The sequence below is a fragment of the Euleptes europaea genome, chromosome 7, assembly GCF_029931775.1.
Source record: "Euleptes europaea isolate rEulEur1 chromosome 7, rEulEur1.hap1, whole genome shotgun sequence".
NCBI classification, from domain to species: Eukaryota; Metazoa; Chordata; class Lepidosauria; order Squamata; family Sphaerodactylidae; genus Euleptes; species Euleptes europaea.
The window spans coordinates 80,283,533-80,298,764 of NC_079318.1; the positions used below are offsets into that span (position 1 = coordinate 80,283,533).

General features: G+C 47.7%; 1 protein-coding gene across 1 annotated transcript in view; it reads left to right on the top strand.

Moving 5' to 3' along the window:
• Positions 1 to 15,232, top strand: part of SLC29A2 (solute carrier family 29 member 2) — a 41,924-nt gene that overhangs the window by 5,464 nt on the left and 21,228 nt on the right. The window contains exons 4-5 of the mRNA XM_056853430.1: positions 5,269 to 5,510; positions 12,897 to 12,941. Coding sequence (XP_056709408.1) covers positions 5,269 to 5,510; positions 12,897 to 12,941 — 287 coding nt within the window. The remainder of the gene's footprint in view (positions 1 to 5,268; positions 5,511 to 12,896; positions 12,942 to 15,232) is intronic.

The following is a 15,232-nucleotide window of genomic DNA, read 5'->3' on the forward strand; positions in this document are numbered from 1 at the left end:
CCCATAGCAAAAACAGGGTAGGGAAGAAAGATGTAAGGCAGGCTGTTGGGGTTGAACTGACCAGCTCAGCTGCTCTCAGTTAAGCTGTGGGCCTGAGAAAAGGCTGAGAATACGCAAAATTCTGATCTTTGTTCAGGGCTTTATATGAAGTGGCATGGTGCTCAAAGTTCAGCAAAGTAGATTGTTTGTACTTTTCCTCTAAAACTGGCCCAGCCAGTTTGTACAGCCTCTGTCCCATCACCCATTCCAACTCTGGCTTTGATTAACCTCCATATAAAGAGGCTCACTTGATGAACCTCCTTGTAAAGAGGCAGCATACCTTTGAATACCAGATAGTATAGCCAGGAAAAGGCTGATGTCATCTTTCCCTGCTTGTGCAGTCACCAAAGCCATCTGAACACATGAACCTGCTTTATTCTGAATCAGACCCTTGGTCTATCAAAGTCAGTATTATCTACTCAGACCTGCAGTGGCTCTCCAGGGTCTCAGGCAGGGGTCTTTCACATCACCTACTTTCCTAGTCCCTTTAAGTGGAGATGCCAGGAATTGAACCTGAGACTTCCTGCATGCCAAGCAGATGCTCTACCTCTGAGCCACAGCCCAGCTGCTACTAGAATGTGTAAATGTTCTTTTGGCCAATAGCCTATAAAGCTCCAGAAAGGTTAAGGCATATCCATGACAGAATGGTAGAGCAATAGAAACTCTATCTTTAAAGGCAGTCTACCTCTGAATATTGCATCCTGGGGGAGGCTATTGCCTTCATGGTCTCCTTGTAACCTTCCAGAGTCATCACTGGTAGAAACGGGGTGCTGACCTGAACGGACTTTGGTCTGATCCAGCAGGGCTCTTCTTATATTCCTTTCTGGCGCTAGTGATGCATAGAGAGAGTTGGGTTTGTATTGCGGAGATCCAGGTGAAAATCTCCACTTTCCCATGAGGTTCACTGGGACAGTCACCATATTTCAGCCTAACCTACCTTACAAGATAGTTGTGAGAATGGGGGAAAGCACATCACTCTGAGCTCTTTGAAGAAAGGTGAGCAGGAAATGCATTGCTCTCCAAAACAAAGAAATCCTTTGCTTTTGAAAAAAGGTCAGGTTCAACACAACCACCACAAATAGTTATCTCATCCCTTTCTTTTTTTCTGCGGAGTAAAGGCCGGCTGTTTCTGTTCTTTCAGAACCTCTGCTATTTTCCTATGCCTGGGAAACATCTCAAAAGCACCTCTTCTAGTTTGCTCTGGTAAAACGACTGACATGTACAGTGCAGACTATTAACTTGTCTATTGTTTTCGTAAAAGATTCTAGAATGAAACATTCTCAAAGACACTGATTTAAGTATGGGCCGGAGAGGTGTTTTTCTCACTGGGGTACTGACAGTGGACTCATGAGAGGCTTCCATATGGGATCATGCTAGAGGGATGAAGGACATAACATCCCTTCCCCATACTTCAAATTTTAACCAGTGGCAGGGTTTGGCCCTGAGACATTGGGAGAGTACCTCTGAGATTGTCCAGAGTGTTTCCCCCTGAAGGCTGCTGGGGCCTGCTCAGAAAGACACACCTGTCCCCCAATAATAGTGGGCTTCTTTTATTCTGACAGGCCGTAATTTCAACCAGCTTCTAGTGTGGACAGAGCCTTGGGAGAAGCCACTCTTGTTGAATGTTTGCTAGTTGTGCTGTTACCTATTGCATTTTAAACCCTGCCTTCCTCCAAGGGTGGTGCACAGGGTTCTTCTCCAATTCATCCTCCTCACAACAACCCCGTAAGGTAGGTTAATAGGTTAGTGCAACAGGCTCAAGGTCACCCAGTTTCATGGCTGAGGGAGGGTTTGAACTTGGGTCTCCCCAGTCTGACGTTCTAGCCCCAACATCCCACAACCATTCTGCCGCTGTGTACGGGTGTGTGGAAGGGGGCTGGCTGTATAGGGCTGCCAATACTTGCCTGGGAAATTCCTGGAGATTTGGTGGAGGTGGTTCCTGTGGAGGGGGCAGATTTCCCTAAACTCAGTGGTATACCTTAGAGTTTGTCCTCTGAAGCTGCTCTTTCCTTCAGGGGGACTGACTTGGATAATCTGCAGTTCAGTTATAACCCCAGGAGAACTCCAGACCTCCCCTGCAGGTTGGCAACCCTATGAGCAGTATGGCTTTGCATGAAACCTGGAAGCACGGGGTGAGGATATGCTAGTAAATCACATACTTTCCATGCTTCACATGAACACATATGAAGCTGCCTTATACTGAGCACAGGTGTGAGGACTGGGTGACATGCATCTGCTTGCACAGGAATTACTCTACAAGATACCTATGGGAAGAACTCAGGTAATTTGCACACCTGCCAGCACCGCTGGAGAACTGGATGTGAAGATACGCTCCTGCAAGATGGAGTCACACAGGCCTGTCCCTCCAGGGATGGACTACACCAGTAGGATTGCCAACCTCCAGGTGGTGGCTGGAGATCTCCTGCTATTACAACTGATCTCCAGGTGAAAGAGATCAGTTCCCCTGGAGAAAATGGCTGCTTTGGCAATTGGCCTCTATGGCATTGGAGTCCCTCCTCTCTCCAAACCCTGCCCTCCTCAGACTCCACCCCCCAAATCTCCAGATATTTCCCAACCCAGAGTTGGCAACCCTATACACCATCCGGAATGAATGCGCCAAGAACAGACACAGCAAGATAGGAAGGCCTCAAAACAGATTTAGGCCATTTATGCATGGGAGGTTTTGCCTTGGATTTGCTGCTCTCTTGATGCATATTTTTCCCATCCGAATTCTCAAAACTTTGCATGGGGGCTTATTGTTGAGTTTGGAGAATCTGGATGGGGAAAATGTGCATTGGAAGAGCGGCAAATCCAAGGAAAAACCTCCCGTGCATAATTGGCCTTAGTGGACGTGGCCAGCATCCAGAAACCAAGCACATGTGTGAACCCAGCACTGAGGGGGAGAGTATTCCGCACATGCCCTGTGGCCAGGGCCGGTGCTACCATTAGGCAAACTAGACCTCAGAGGGGCGCAGAACTGGCCTGAGCGGCACAGTTTTAAACCGATTAGTTTCTTGAAAAAAATGCAACTGACAATTTATATTTTTTTATTTTAAGATAAGTACCTAGGGTTGCCAGGTCCCTCTTCTCAACCAGCGGGAGATTTTGGGGGGCGGAGCCTGAAGAGGGAGGGGTTTGGGGAGGGGAGGGACTTCAATGCCATAGAGTTCAATTGCCAAAGCAGCCATTTTTCTCCAGGTGATCTGATCTCTATCGGCTGGAGATCAGTTGAATTAGCAGGAGATCTTCCACTACCTGGCAGTTATCATAGATGCGAAAAGATGTATACAAAGTGCAAAATTTTATAATGCTACACGATACGAGTCACTGAGACGACAAGAGTCACTGGAAAAGACCGTCATGATAGGAAAAGTTGAGGGCAGCAGGAAAAGAGGAAGACCCAACAAGAGATGGATTGACTCAATAAAGGAAGCCACATCCTTCAATTTGCAAGATCTGAGCAAGGCTGTCAAAGATAGGACATTTTGGAGGACTTTCATTCATAGGGTCGCCATGAGTCGGAAGCGACTTGACGGCACTTAACACACACACACACAATAACACAATACACTATATATACACAGATGTAATACTAACAACACAAAGAAGTGCATCACCAACAAGCAGCCAAAGAACAATATACAGTCCCAAGTTTGTACAATCCTGCACAAGGAAAGGTAGGTGTATACAGTCAACTCTGGTCCCACGAAGGTTTCCACGAAGTGGAGATGTAAACCGATGGGGATACGGCCATTTCGATTTCATATACTAATCTCTTCTTCAGTCCCTGCTACACTTTTCGCTACACTTTTTGTATCCCTGCGTGGAACTGGTTGACGTTGGTCAAAATAATATTGCAGGCAGTAGTATTTGAAGTGAGAGTAAGCTGCTTTTGGGGACTGAAGAAGAGATTAATACAAGAAATCGAAACGGCTGTATCCCCATCGGTTTACACCTCCACTTTGTGGAAACCTTCGTGGGACCAGTGTTGACTGTATACACCTACCCTTCAAGGGATTGTTTATTACTTACCTTGTGCAGGATTGTACAAACTTGGGACTGTATATTGTTCTTTGGCTGCTTGTTGGTGATGCACTTCTTTGTGTTGTTAGTATTACATCTGTGTATATATAGTGTATTGCGTTATCGTGTAGCATTATAAAATTTTGCACTTTGTATACATCTTTTCGCATCTCTGCCGATTTCCAAAACCTTAGGTACTAGCATAGAGGTGCCTTTTTCCTACATACTACCTGGCAGTGGGCAACCCTATAAGTACCACAACTGTGTGTGTGCGTGTAAAGTGCCGTACTATGGAACATAATTATGTGTATGTTATGTGTGTGTGTTAAGTGCCATCAAGTCGCTGGCGACCCTATGAATGAAAGTCCTCCAAAATGTCCTATCTTTGACAGCCTTGCTCAGATCTTGCAAATTGAAGGCTGTGGCTTCCTTTATTGAGTCCATCCATCTCTTGTTGGGTCTTCCTCTTTTCCTGTTGCCCTCAACTTTTCCTATCATGACTGTCTTTTCCAGTGACTCTTGTCGTCTCATGACGTGACCAAAATACAAAAGCCTCAGTTTAGTCATTTTAGCTTCTAGGGTCAGTTCAGGCTTGATTTGATCTATAACCCACTGATTTGTTTCTTTGGCAGTCCACGGAATCCATAACCCTCTCCTCCAACACCACATTTCAAAGGAATCTATTTTCTTCCTATCAGCTTTCTTCCCTGTCCAGCTTTCACACCCATACACAGTAATAGGGAATACGATGGCATGAATTAATCTAGTCTTGGTGGCCAGAGTCACATCCTTACACTTCAAAATATTCTCTCGCTCCTTCATGGCTGCCCTTCCCAGTCTCAATCTCCTTCTGATTTCTTGGCTGCAGTCTCCCTTTTGGTTGATGGTGGAGCCAAGGAATAGAAAGTCTTGAACAAACATAAATTGTCTTATAAAAAGTTTTGTGCTTTTATTTTTCTACAAGAGATCTGTTCGTGAAAACTGGTGGACCATGGGGTGGGGCACAAGCAGCGAGCCTTGCCTCGTGCGTAAAAGTGACTGGCGCCGGCCCTTCCCCGGGCATTCTTCCCTTCGCCTTCTCCAGGCCTGAGATCCGGCATGCCCAACCAGTTGCAGACCTACTCTAGGGAAGGGGGCGATGGCTGGGGGGCGGGCCTCCTGCTCCCTTCCCTTCCCTCCCCCTCCTCCTCCCCCCCTCCCCTGCAGCCAGGTGGCCGAGAGAGGCCTGCCGCAGGACGCGGGCGCGCGGCGCTGCTCCTCCCCGGCCGCGGTGGCGCGCCAAGGACGCGCTCTTCGGGGGTCGGCGGGTCTGCTTCGCGGGCGTCCGGCTTCATGGAGCTGGCGGGGCTGGGTCGGAGCCCCAGCCGGGGGTCGCGGCCCCCCTCGGGCGGTGAGTCCCCCTTCTTCCCCCGGGGGCCAGATCTGAAAAGCGTCTCCGGGCGGCGAGGGTGCGAAGGGGCGCGCGGCTGGAGGAAGGATGCGCGGGGGGGGGGGCAGCAGGGGCGGGCTGGGTCTGGACATACTGGTTGCCGGGAGACAAAGGGGGCCCACCCGCAACTCTGAGGCTGTCGTTTAATTTTTTTAACAAATAAATAAAATTCCCCCCCCCCCAAAAAAAAAGTGGGAAAAAGGTGCAATTGAGATTTTAGGCGCATGCAGTAATAGTGTTGGAACTTCTGTTGTTTTTTCAAGCTGCTAAAAGGTCATTGGCCCTGACCTGGGTGGCCCAGGCTAGCCTGATCTCGTCAGATCTCGGAAGCTAAGCAGGGTCAGCCCTGGTTAGTATTTGGATGGGAGACCACCAAGGAATACCAGGGTTGCTGTGCAGAGGAAGGCACTGGCAAACCACCTCTGTGAGTCTCTTGCCATGAAAACCCCAAAAAGGGGTCGCCGTAAGTCGGCTGCTACTTGACGGCACTTCACACACACACACAAAAGGTCATTGACATTTTTAACGTATTGTCTGATGTTTAAGGGGTCCCGCTTGCCATCGGGCAAGCTGACACTCTGGCCAGTCCGCCACTGGCACCGAGGGTGGGACGGCTGGCTTTTCCAACGCATTTTCCGCCACAGGTTCCAAAGGGAGCTACTCCGAAGCAGGGTTGGCTGCGGTTTACACAGTGCTGTAGCGGATATAGGGTTGCCAACTCCTGGTTGGGAAATACCTGGAGATTCTGGGGGTGGAGTCTGAGGAGGGCAGGATTTGGAGAGGCGAGGGACTCCAGTGCCATCGAGTCCAATTGCTAAAGTGGCCATATTCTCCCGGGGAACAGATCTCTATCACCTGGAGATCAGTTGTAATAGCAGAAGATCTCCAGCCACCACCTGGAGATTGGCAACCCTAGGTTGATAGGAGTTGGGGTGTGAGACCTAGAAGGCCAGGATTAGGGAAGGGGACGGAGATTGCTCAGACTTGCTGAGGAAGTTGTTTCTCGGGGATCTGTGGGACCCAGGGGTCAACCCCTGGAAACTATTTTCAGTGCCAGGGTAGGGCCCTGGAAGTTGTATCGCTGAACGCTTGCAGAGTGCTTTTCCTGGCCTCTCATCCAACTCGTTCTCCCCAAATTTAAGATTGTCAGGGAAAGGGAGAATAGAATTTTGAGGTCACTCCAGTGCATCTTTCCCTAAGATACAACCCTGTGAACACAGAAGAACCATAGCTCAGTGGTAGAGCATCTGCGTGGCATGCAGAAGGTCCCAGGTTCAATCCCCGGCATCTCCTGTTAAAGGGACTAGGCAAGTAGGTGATGTGAAACACCTCTGCCTGAGATCCTGGAGAGGAGCTGCCGGTCTGAGTAGACAATACTGACTTTGATGGACCGAGAGTCTGGTTCAGTATAAGACAGCTTCATGTGTTCACCTGTGACAAAGAATCTGAACATGATAAGAGGGACAGGTGAGTTAGGTACCTGAGCAAGTTCAGCAGCAGGGCCAGAAGGCCAGGATAGCAGTCTCTCTTTATTCAAAATCTGAGGAAAAAACTTCACAGCGGGAGTCAAATCCCTTTGCTTTTAAGTGAAAATGCTTCCAAGATGTAACCAGTGATGAAAGTAGATGGCCCGCAGGAGGTGGGGACAAGTCGTGCATGGCACAGGGTCACATGTATGAGTATCTCCCTGCAGGGCAGAAGTGTTGGATGTGTGCAAAAGGCAGGGAGCTCCTGGCTCTCAGAACAAGTTTGTTCCCTCGAGGCTGAGGTTGCTGACTTGGAGGACCCGAGAGAGCCGGAGAGAGGTATGTGGACGGGGCTGTCCGGCATCCGCCAGAAGCTCCTGTGCTGTCATGGAGGATGAGGGTCTTGGCATAGGAGGGCAACAAGTGGAAGGGGAGGGAAGCGGGGTGGGAATCTTCACGTGTTAAAGAGAAGGAATCCACATATTAAGGAGAAGAGTGAGAGGTGATATGATAACCATCTTCAAGTACTTGAAGGGCTGTCATATAGAGGAGGGTGTAGAGTTGTTTTCTGTTGCCCCAGAAGGTCGGACCAGAACCAACAGGTAGAAATTAAATCAAAAGAGTTTCCGTCTAGACATTAGGAAGAATTTTCTAACAGAGCAGTTCCTCGGTGGAACAGGCTTCCTCAGGAGGTGGTAAGCTCTCCTTCCCTGGAGGTTTTTAAGCAGAGGCTAGATGGCCATCTGTCAGCAATGCTGAGTCTATGACCATAGGCCGATCATGAGAGGGAGGGCACCTTGGCCATCTTCTGACATGGAGTAGGGGTCCCTGGGTGTGTGTGTGGGGGAGGTAGTTGTGAATTTCCTGCATTGTGCAGGGGGTTGGACTAGATGACCATGGTGGTCCCTTCCAACTCTATGATTCTAGTATGCAGATTGGGTTTGGTGTGTGTGTGCAGCGCCTGATTAGGTTCAGAACCACAGTCACAGGGCCTTTGTGCACCATTTTCCTACCTGAAACTATTCCTGGGGGTCTATATAGAGGGACCCGCATGTTCCCTGGGATTTGCGCAAGTTTCCCCAAGAGACCCAATAGCAGCTCCTGACACTGTTACAGGCTGCAGAAGTAATAGTAGTAGGAAAGCTGAAGCCCTTCTTCCACATGCACCACGGTCCTGATTACGCACTGCACATTCGGGAATTAAGGAGAACCCACAACTCATGTGTGATTGTGGTACAACTGGCGTAGTGTGAGGACCCAGACCCAATCTGGGGACTGTAGTGTACTCACACTGGTAACTTCCTTTGTGGGGTCGGTGGCAGGGCTGGGGCTTGTCCATAATCAGGGAGGCATAATTTCTGGTGGATGTTTTGACCTCGTGGTGATGTGCCTGTCAGGTGCATCATGTGCAGTTTGGATAGGCTGATAGAGTAGTGCAGGGGAGGAATCGGCAGTTGTGGTGCGTGGTGGTACCAGCAACATTGAGGAGTGTAGGTGAGTGGTCCTGGAAGAGAATGTCCCGCTTAACGATGAACATCCAGGGCCTCCAAGGTAGTATTATTAAAAAATGCAACCTGTTCCATGCTGGGCACGTGGGAACCTTTATGACAAGCTGACCCTGTACATAGCAGACATGCTTCACTTGAGCGGAAATGGCATTTAAGTCTCTAAAATGTTGCAGAGCCACTTTTAAAGTAACTCCCATGGAAAAAAAACAACAGCAGCTGGGGTGCCCCGGTTTGGGATGACTCATCCTTAAAGGATGTCCAGGGAAATGTTCAGGTTCATCTAAATGTGGACAGGCTAGAATTTGACAATGAGTATATGCCAGGAAATAACAGCCGCTTAAAAAAAAAGCCAAAAGGGTTGTGGGAGGGAAAAAATATGCCTGCCAAGGAAGCTTGGCAGGGGAAACAAGGTACAGGTGTTTCTGTGCAAATGCTAGATGCCTCTGAGCAAACATGGGGGAATTAGAATGTTTATACTACAGGCGAGCATAGATATAGTTTGCATTTCAGAAACCTGGAAGAAATGGGGAGGGGGAAATCAGTGAGACATGGTCATCTGTGGATATAAACTTTATAGAAAGACCAGAGAAAGATATATTGAGAGGAGTGTAACTCAGTATGCCAAGAAAGCATAGAGTCTGATAAACTAGAATACGTAATAGGAATATTGGTTCTTGTAGGTTATCCGGGCTGTGTAACCGTGGTCTTGGAATTTTCTTTCCTGACGTTTCGCCAGCAACTGTGGCAGGTATCTTCAGAGTAGTAACACTGAAGGACAGTGTCTCTCAGTGTCAAGGGTGTAGGAAGAGTAATATATAGTCAGAAAGGGGTTGGGTTTGAGCTGAGTATTGTCCTGCAAAAGTAATGTGCTAATCATTGTCCTGTAAGTATCAAGATACACCCTTGACACTGAGAGACACTGTCCTTCAGTGTTACTACTCTGAAGATGCCTGCCACAGTTGCTGGCGAAACGTCAGGAAAGAAAATTCCAAGACCACGGTTACACAGCCCGGATAACCTACAAGAACCAATGAACTCTGACCGTGAAAGCCTTCGACAATATGTAATAGGAATAAATTCCACCACAGGGTTACTATCATTGGGCATAGCAGGCCCAGAAAGAAATTTAATACATCCCTAGTATTATCAGCCCCCTGACCAGAACTCTAAGAATAATATTTATTTATTCATTAGATTGACGTGCCCCCTTTTGAGCACAAGAACCTCAAAGTGGCTTATAACTTTAATATGTACTTTCCCTTCCCTCTGCTGCTCTGCCTCAGATGTTACTCTGTTGAGGGTTTCAGCGTAGCATGTGATGGTGCCGGGTTGTTTTCTGTTGCCCCAGAAGGTCGGCATGGAGTAGGGGTCACTGGGGTGTGTGTGTGGGGTAGTTGTGAATTTCCTGCATTGTGCAGGGGTTTGGACTAGATGACCATGGTGGTCCCAACTCTATGATTCTCTCCAGGATCAGAGGAGCATGCCTGTTATATTGGGTGCTGTGGAACACAGGCAGGATGGTGGTGCTGCAGTTGTCTTGTTTATGGGCTTCCTAGAGGCACCTGGTTGGCCACTGTGTGAACAGACTGCTGGACTTGATAGACCTTGGTCTGATCCAGCAGGGCCTTTCTTACGTTCTTAACTTAAAGATGCTATAACCGACTGTGCCTCTTGGAACGGTTAGTCTCAGACCTGACTAGGAAAGAGGTGACCTCAGACTTAGGTCATGAGTGGTGCTCAGAGCTTGGTATGAAATCTAAGCTTTGCTGAAGCAGGTGACTGCCGTTCAGCGTTCATGTAAATAGAAGTTGCCTTAAAAGATAAATGTGGCCACGAGGATTTGAGGAAACTTCGGTCTCCACTGTGGAAGACAGAGCGTGGTGACCCAAGTCGGAACTGCCTTTTTTGTTTTTGTTTTGAGGAGGATGTCTGTTGAATAGAGGTGATGACAAGATAATCCAGCACTGACAGGTTAAAAATTGGGTCCTAATGACATACATACCTGGAGGTTCTTTAGGAACTCAGATGTTAAACTGTCTCCAAGCAGTAATAAGCACCGTTCACTAAAATTGCCCTCTCTGCTAGCAGTTGGAAAGTAACGATTGTAGGTAATGCAGATTTTGAAAAAGGGGGTTGTAGATGAGGGGTGGGGGCAGTATCCAGGAAGTCACAGGCTGATTAGCCCAGCATTTACATAAAAGATAAAATTATTTAATCAGTAAAGGAGCACAGGGGTGTGCCGTGGATGCAGGCAGTGGCAAATCACCTCTGAATGTCTCTTGCCTTGAAAAATCCTACGAGATCGTCAGAAGCCAGTTGTGATTTGACAGCAAAACACACACACACACAAAGGAGCAAATTCTACTGAGGAACAATCAGCATGCCATTTCCAAAGAGGTCCTGCCTCATCAACTGTTTCAGTTGTTTGAGTATGTTAACATGATGTGCACAAGAGTAAGCCGGTAGACGCTAGAAACGCTTTGGACAAAGTCCATTCCCCAAGGCTTCTTGAGTAAACGTAGCACTCTTGAGATCAGAGGATCACATGGATTAGTAACTGGCTGAACGACAGAAAACAGAGTAGGAATACACAGACAAGTTCTTGCAATGGAGGAAGCAAGCAGCCGGGCCCCCCAAGGAGATGTGTAAGGAACAGTGCTATTTGAATTCCTTCATCCGTGATGGAGAATTGGGTGTGAGCGGTGAAGAGGCCACGTATGCAAAAGGTGCCAAATTATTCAGGACAGGAGAAACCAAAGTGGATTGTGAAGAGTTCCAAAAGGATCTCTCTGTACTGGGTAAGTGGGCACAACAAAATGGCAAATGAGATTCAGTGTAAAGTAATGCACGCTGGAGACAAAAATCCGAATTTTACATATATACTGATAAGATGTGAATGAGTGGTGACTGGCCAGGAAACAGATCTTGGGGTAATGGGTCTCCATAGAAATACGAACCTTGTTGCTACAGGATATAGCACTAGCAACCGGCATTATTTTTTGAAGGGACAAGATAAATTCACCAATGGCTAGGTCCATCAATAGCTCTTCATCGTGTTGGCTAAATGGAACCTCCACCAACATTCATGCTAGTTGTTGGGGGACAGCAATAGGGAGGAGTTTGTGACCCTGCTGTGGGTCATCTGGGGAGTCTGGTTAGCTATGGTAAGAAACAGGCGCTGAACTAGACGGACCATTGGGCTGATCCAGCATGGTATATGTTCTTAAAATAACGTGCCAATGGCCTTTTCCTTCAAATTCTATGTGTTCTTCACTGCTAATAATCCTTCAGTGAAACAGTAAGGTAAGTAACTCTGCATATGTTCAAAAGTGTCCCCTTCTGTGATTTTATGTGCCCCTGCATTGATTAAAAGCAGAATTATGTGTATTAAGAGGTAGCTAATACATATTTTGTGATCGGTGGAATGTCTCCTGAAGTCTTTCTTCAGTGGTGAGAGCAGCTGGAGTATGCCCTGCCTGTGTGCACAAGAGTGGGACTGTTTTTTCCAGTGTGATCTGCTGGCTCAACATCTGGATTTCCCCCTTTTGTACTATATTGTGCTTACTCCTGTTTTTGTCATTGCAAAACCACCATATTTTGCAAAACTCTTCTCTGCCTAGTTTTGTGTTTGAGTATTTAAATGTAGGTCAAAGTTTTATATATTTCCACATCCATTTCAGTATCCATTTCCTTTGATGATTCCATTGGGTCAGCCTCGTTGGTTTGTGGTAGCAAAATTAAACAGGCATCTAGAGGCACCTGAAAAACTAACAAAATGTTTTCCAGCGTAAGCTGTGAATCAGAGTTGCCTGATGGTTGAATACTTCATACTTCCGATGAAGTGAACTCTGACTCAAAATAAGAATTATAACTCTGAAGCAACTTCGGGAGCTTCCTTGTGATTTTTGCGAGAAGAGGGTGTCTCTGGGCTTCCGTCTGAGCGGTTGAAGTCATGTGGGCAAAGGGGTTTAATTGATCAGGAGTCAGCCCTGGGTTTAATTTATCTGGGCTCAGCTTTGGAATATATGAAGTAGCACAGAAGAGTGTTTCTGAGCTAGTGCAGAGTGCATTTCTCTAATTTATGAACAGTTACGGCTGAGATTAGGAAGGTGGGCTTCTGAAAAGACTTGTGCCTTGGCACTGGTGGGTTGGGGCTTCTGTGGGGAGGTGGGTTCCAGATGGTACTCTAGGGGCTCTTTCTTGTCCTTCCAACTGGGTTTTGGTGCTGGCTGGCTCTTCAGTCGTCCCAACAATGAGCATGAGCCTGACTTTGAAAGCTGGAGTTTTTATATGCTCGGAGGTGGCCATGAGCTGGATTTTTCCATCCCTTAGAGTTAGACTTGCTGTTAGTTCTTCTGTTCTTGCCTTAACAGGTGCAGCTGTAATTTGACAGAGGTGAGACTCCCACACCGTGAACTGCCTCCCACACAGGGATAAACCTTTCCTGATGGCCTCTCAGGGAACCCCAAAGGACTCGTGAGTAACAGAGTTGCATTCGATGTAGCTTGGGAGGGATTTACTTTGGGAGTGGTGGGGACCTCGTTGGGCTTGCATGCTGGCTGTAAAGTCCCAAGGGTGAATTTTGGAACGTGAAAAACAGGAGGTACCTTTGTGCATGTGCAGAGCGCCTCTGTTGGGCCCCTTGCCTTCTGCGTAGGGGTGTTATAATGTATGGAGAGGCTTGTGGGTGACAGCTTTTGTGGATCAGATCATGCTAGATGTGAGTTTTTGAGTTACATAGGACTCTTTTGAGGTTATTTGGGAGCCCGGAGGTATAGTGAACAGAGTGTTGGAAATGTTTTGGGACCAAAAATCTCACTCAGCTATGAAGCTTACCTTAGGCCAGGCACTATCTTTCATAATATAGCCTTGCTATGAAGATACAGTGGAAGGTGTTTTTTTTTAATTGAACAGATAAAACTACCTTCTACTGAGTCAGACGACCAGTCTGTTGAGGTCAGTACTGTCTACTCTGACTGGCAGCAGCTCCCCAGGGTCTCAAGCACAGATTTTTCTCATCACCTGACACCTGCTCCTTTTATAACTGGAGATGCTGGCGATTGAACCGCCGACCTTCTGCATGCAAAGCAGGTGCTCTACCAGCGAGCCATAGCGCAAGCTCGCTTGCTGCCCAACATTACTTAGACCAATTACGGAAGCGTTCCAATGCCCTCAAAGGGTTGTTTTTGCAAAATACCTTTTTCCAAAAATAAAAGTGCTGTCAGGTATGTATTTGGGTGGAGGAGAGTATTTCACGTTTGAATTGCGCGGATTTAGGATTAGAAGTATTGGATGAGTTGCACTTCCCCAAAACCTGACTTTCCGGTCTAGCCACGAGTGAGAGAGGCCAGCTGGGTGGGGGTGGTTTCTGCCCTTCCTTCCTTCACTGCCAAGACACAGCATTTCTGTGTGGAGGGGGAAGGTAAGCAAGTCAAGGAAAAGCCGGCTTCCCCTCCATTGCTGCAAGATCATATAACACCAGTGCTAAAACAATTGCACTGGCTCCAGCTGGAGTACCGGATCAGGTTCAAGGTGCTGGTTTTGACCTTTAAAGCCTTACACAGTCTGGGACCAGTGTACCTACCGGATTGCCTCTCCTGTTATGCCCCCCAAAGAGCTTTATGCTCTACATATAGTAATCTGCTGGTGGTTCCCGGCCCAAAGAGTGTGCGGCTGTCCTCAACAAGGGCCAGGGCTTTCTCGGCCATGGCCTTGGCCTTGGCCTGGTGGAATAGTCTTCCTAGTGACATCAGGGACCTTAAGGAGTTCTGCAGGGCCTGCAAAATGGAGCTATTCCTCCAGGCCTATAACTGAGGGCAGCCGCAAGTTTATCCATCGTTGCTGGCCTCCCCATCCTTCCCCTCACTCTTGGTATCTGTGGGGGTTATCCTGCCGAAATATGGTCCATGGTAGCATCTGGGTTGTTTTAAGGCCACCTTGTTTATGGTTTTATAAGACAATGTTTTAACTGATATTTTATGGGATTTTTATGTATTTTAGAGGTTGTTACCCACCCTGAGCTCGGCCTGGCTGGGAATGAGGGCGGGCTATAAATTTGAATAAATAAGTAAATAAATAAAATCATCAGTTTGTAACCCTCTCTCCTTGCCTTGTGGCTCAGTTTTCCAGGAGAGCAGAAAAGCTTTAATGTCACGTCCAGCCTTTTTGCAACCCCGGGGTTAATTTTAATGTGTTGGGATGTTTGGTTTGCTGACCTTCCTGTTACTCAATGTCTCAAGCTGGAGAATAATAAAAAGGACACCCCCCCCTCATCCCCAGACACATCTGAGACAGAAATTGGGGATTCCCTCCTTCTTTAGCCCTTCCACAGGTTATCTACCTGGAATCTCTCATGCACAAGAGCTGCGCAAGAGCACAGAAGTTTATATGGGGAAGGGGGAGACCTGGGCATCATGCTAGGTCCAGGTTGCTCACTGGACCATTCTTGCTTGAATCCCTGGAGTCACTAATATTCCCTGCCCTCCCCAAATGTAGGAATATCTGTAGCTTGGCAGTAGAGCCTGAGCTTGGCATGCAGAAGGTGCCAGGTTTGATCCCTGGCAACTCCTCTTGAAAAGGTATCTCTCTGTCCCTTTCTCGCTCCTTGGCTGTTTCCCTCTTACTTTTCCTCCACCCAGTTTCCAGATTGTGAAGCCAGAAATAGGCTAGGAAGGGGCTGTGGGGGGAAAGATAGGGATGCCATCCTCCAGGTGGGACCTGGGGATCCTCTGGAATGACAGCTGATCTCCAGGTCACAGAGATCAGTT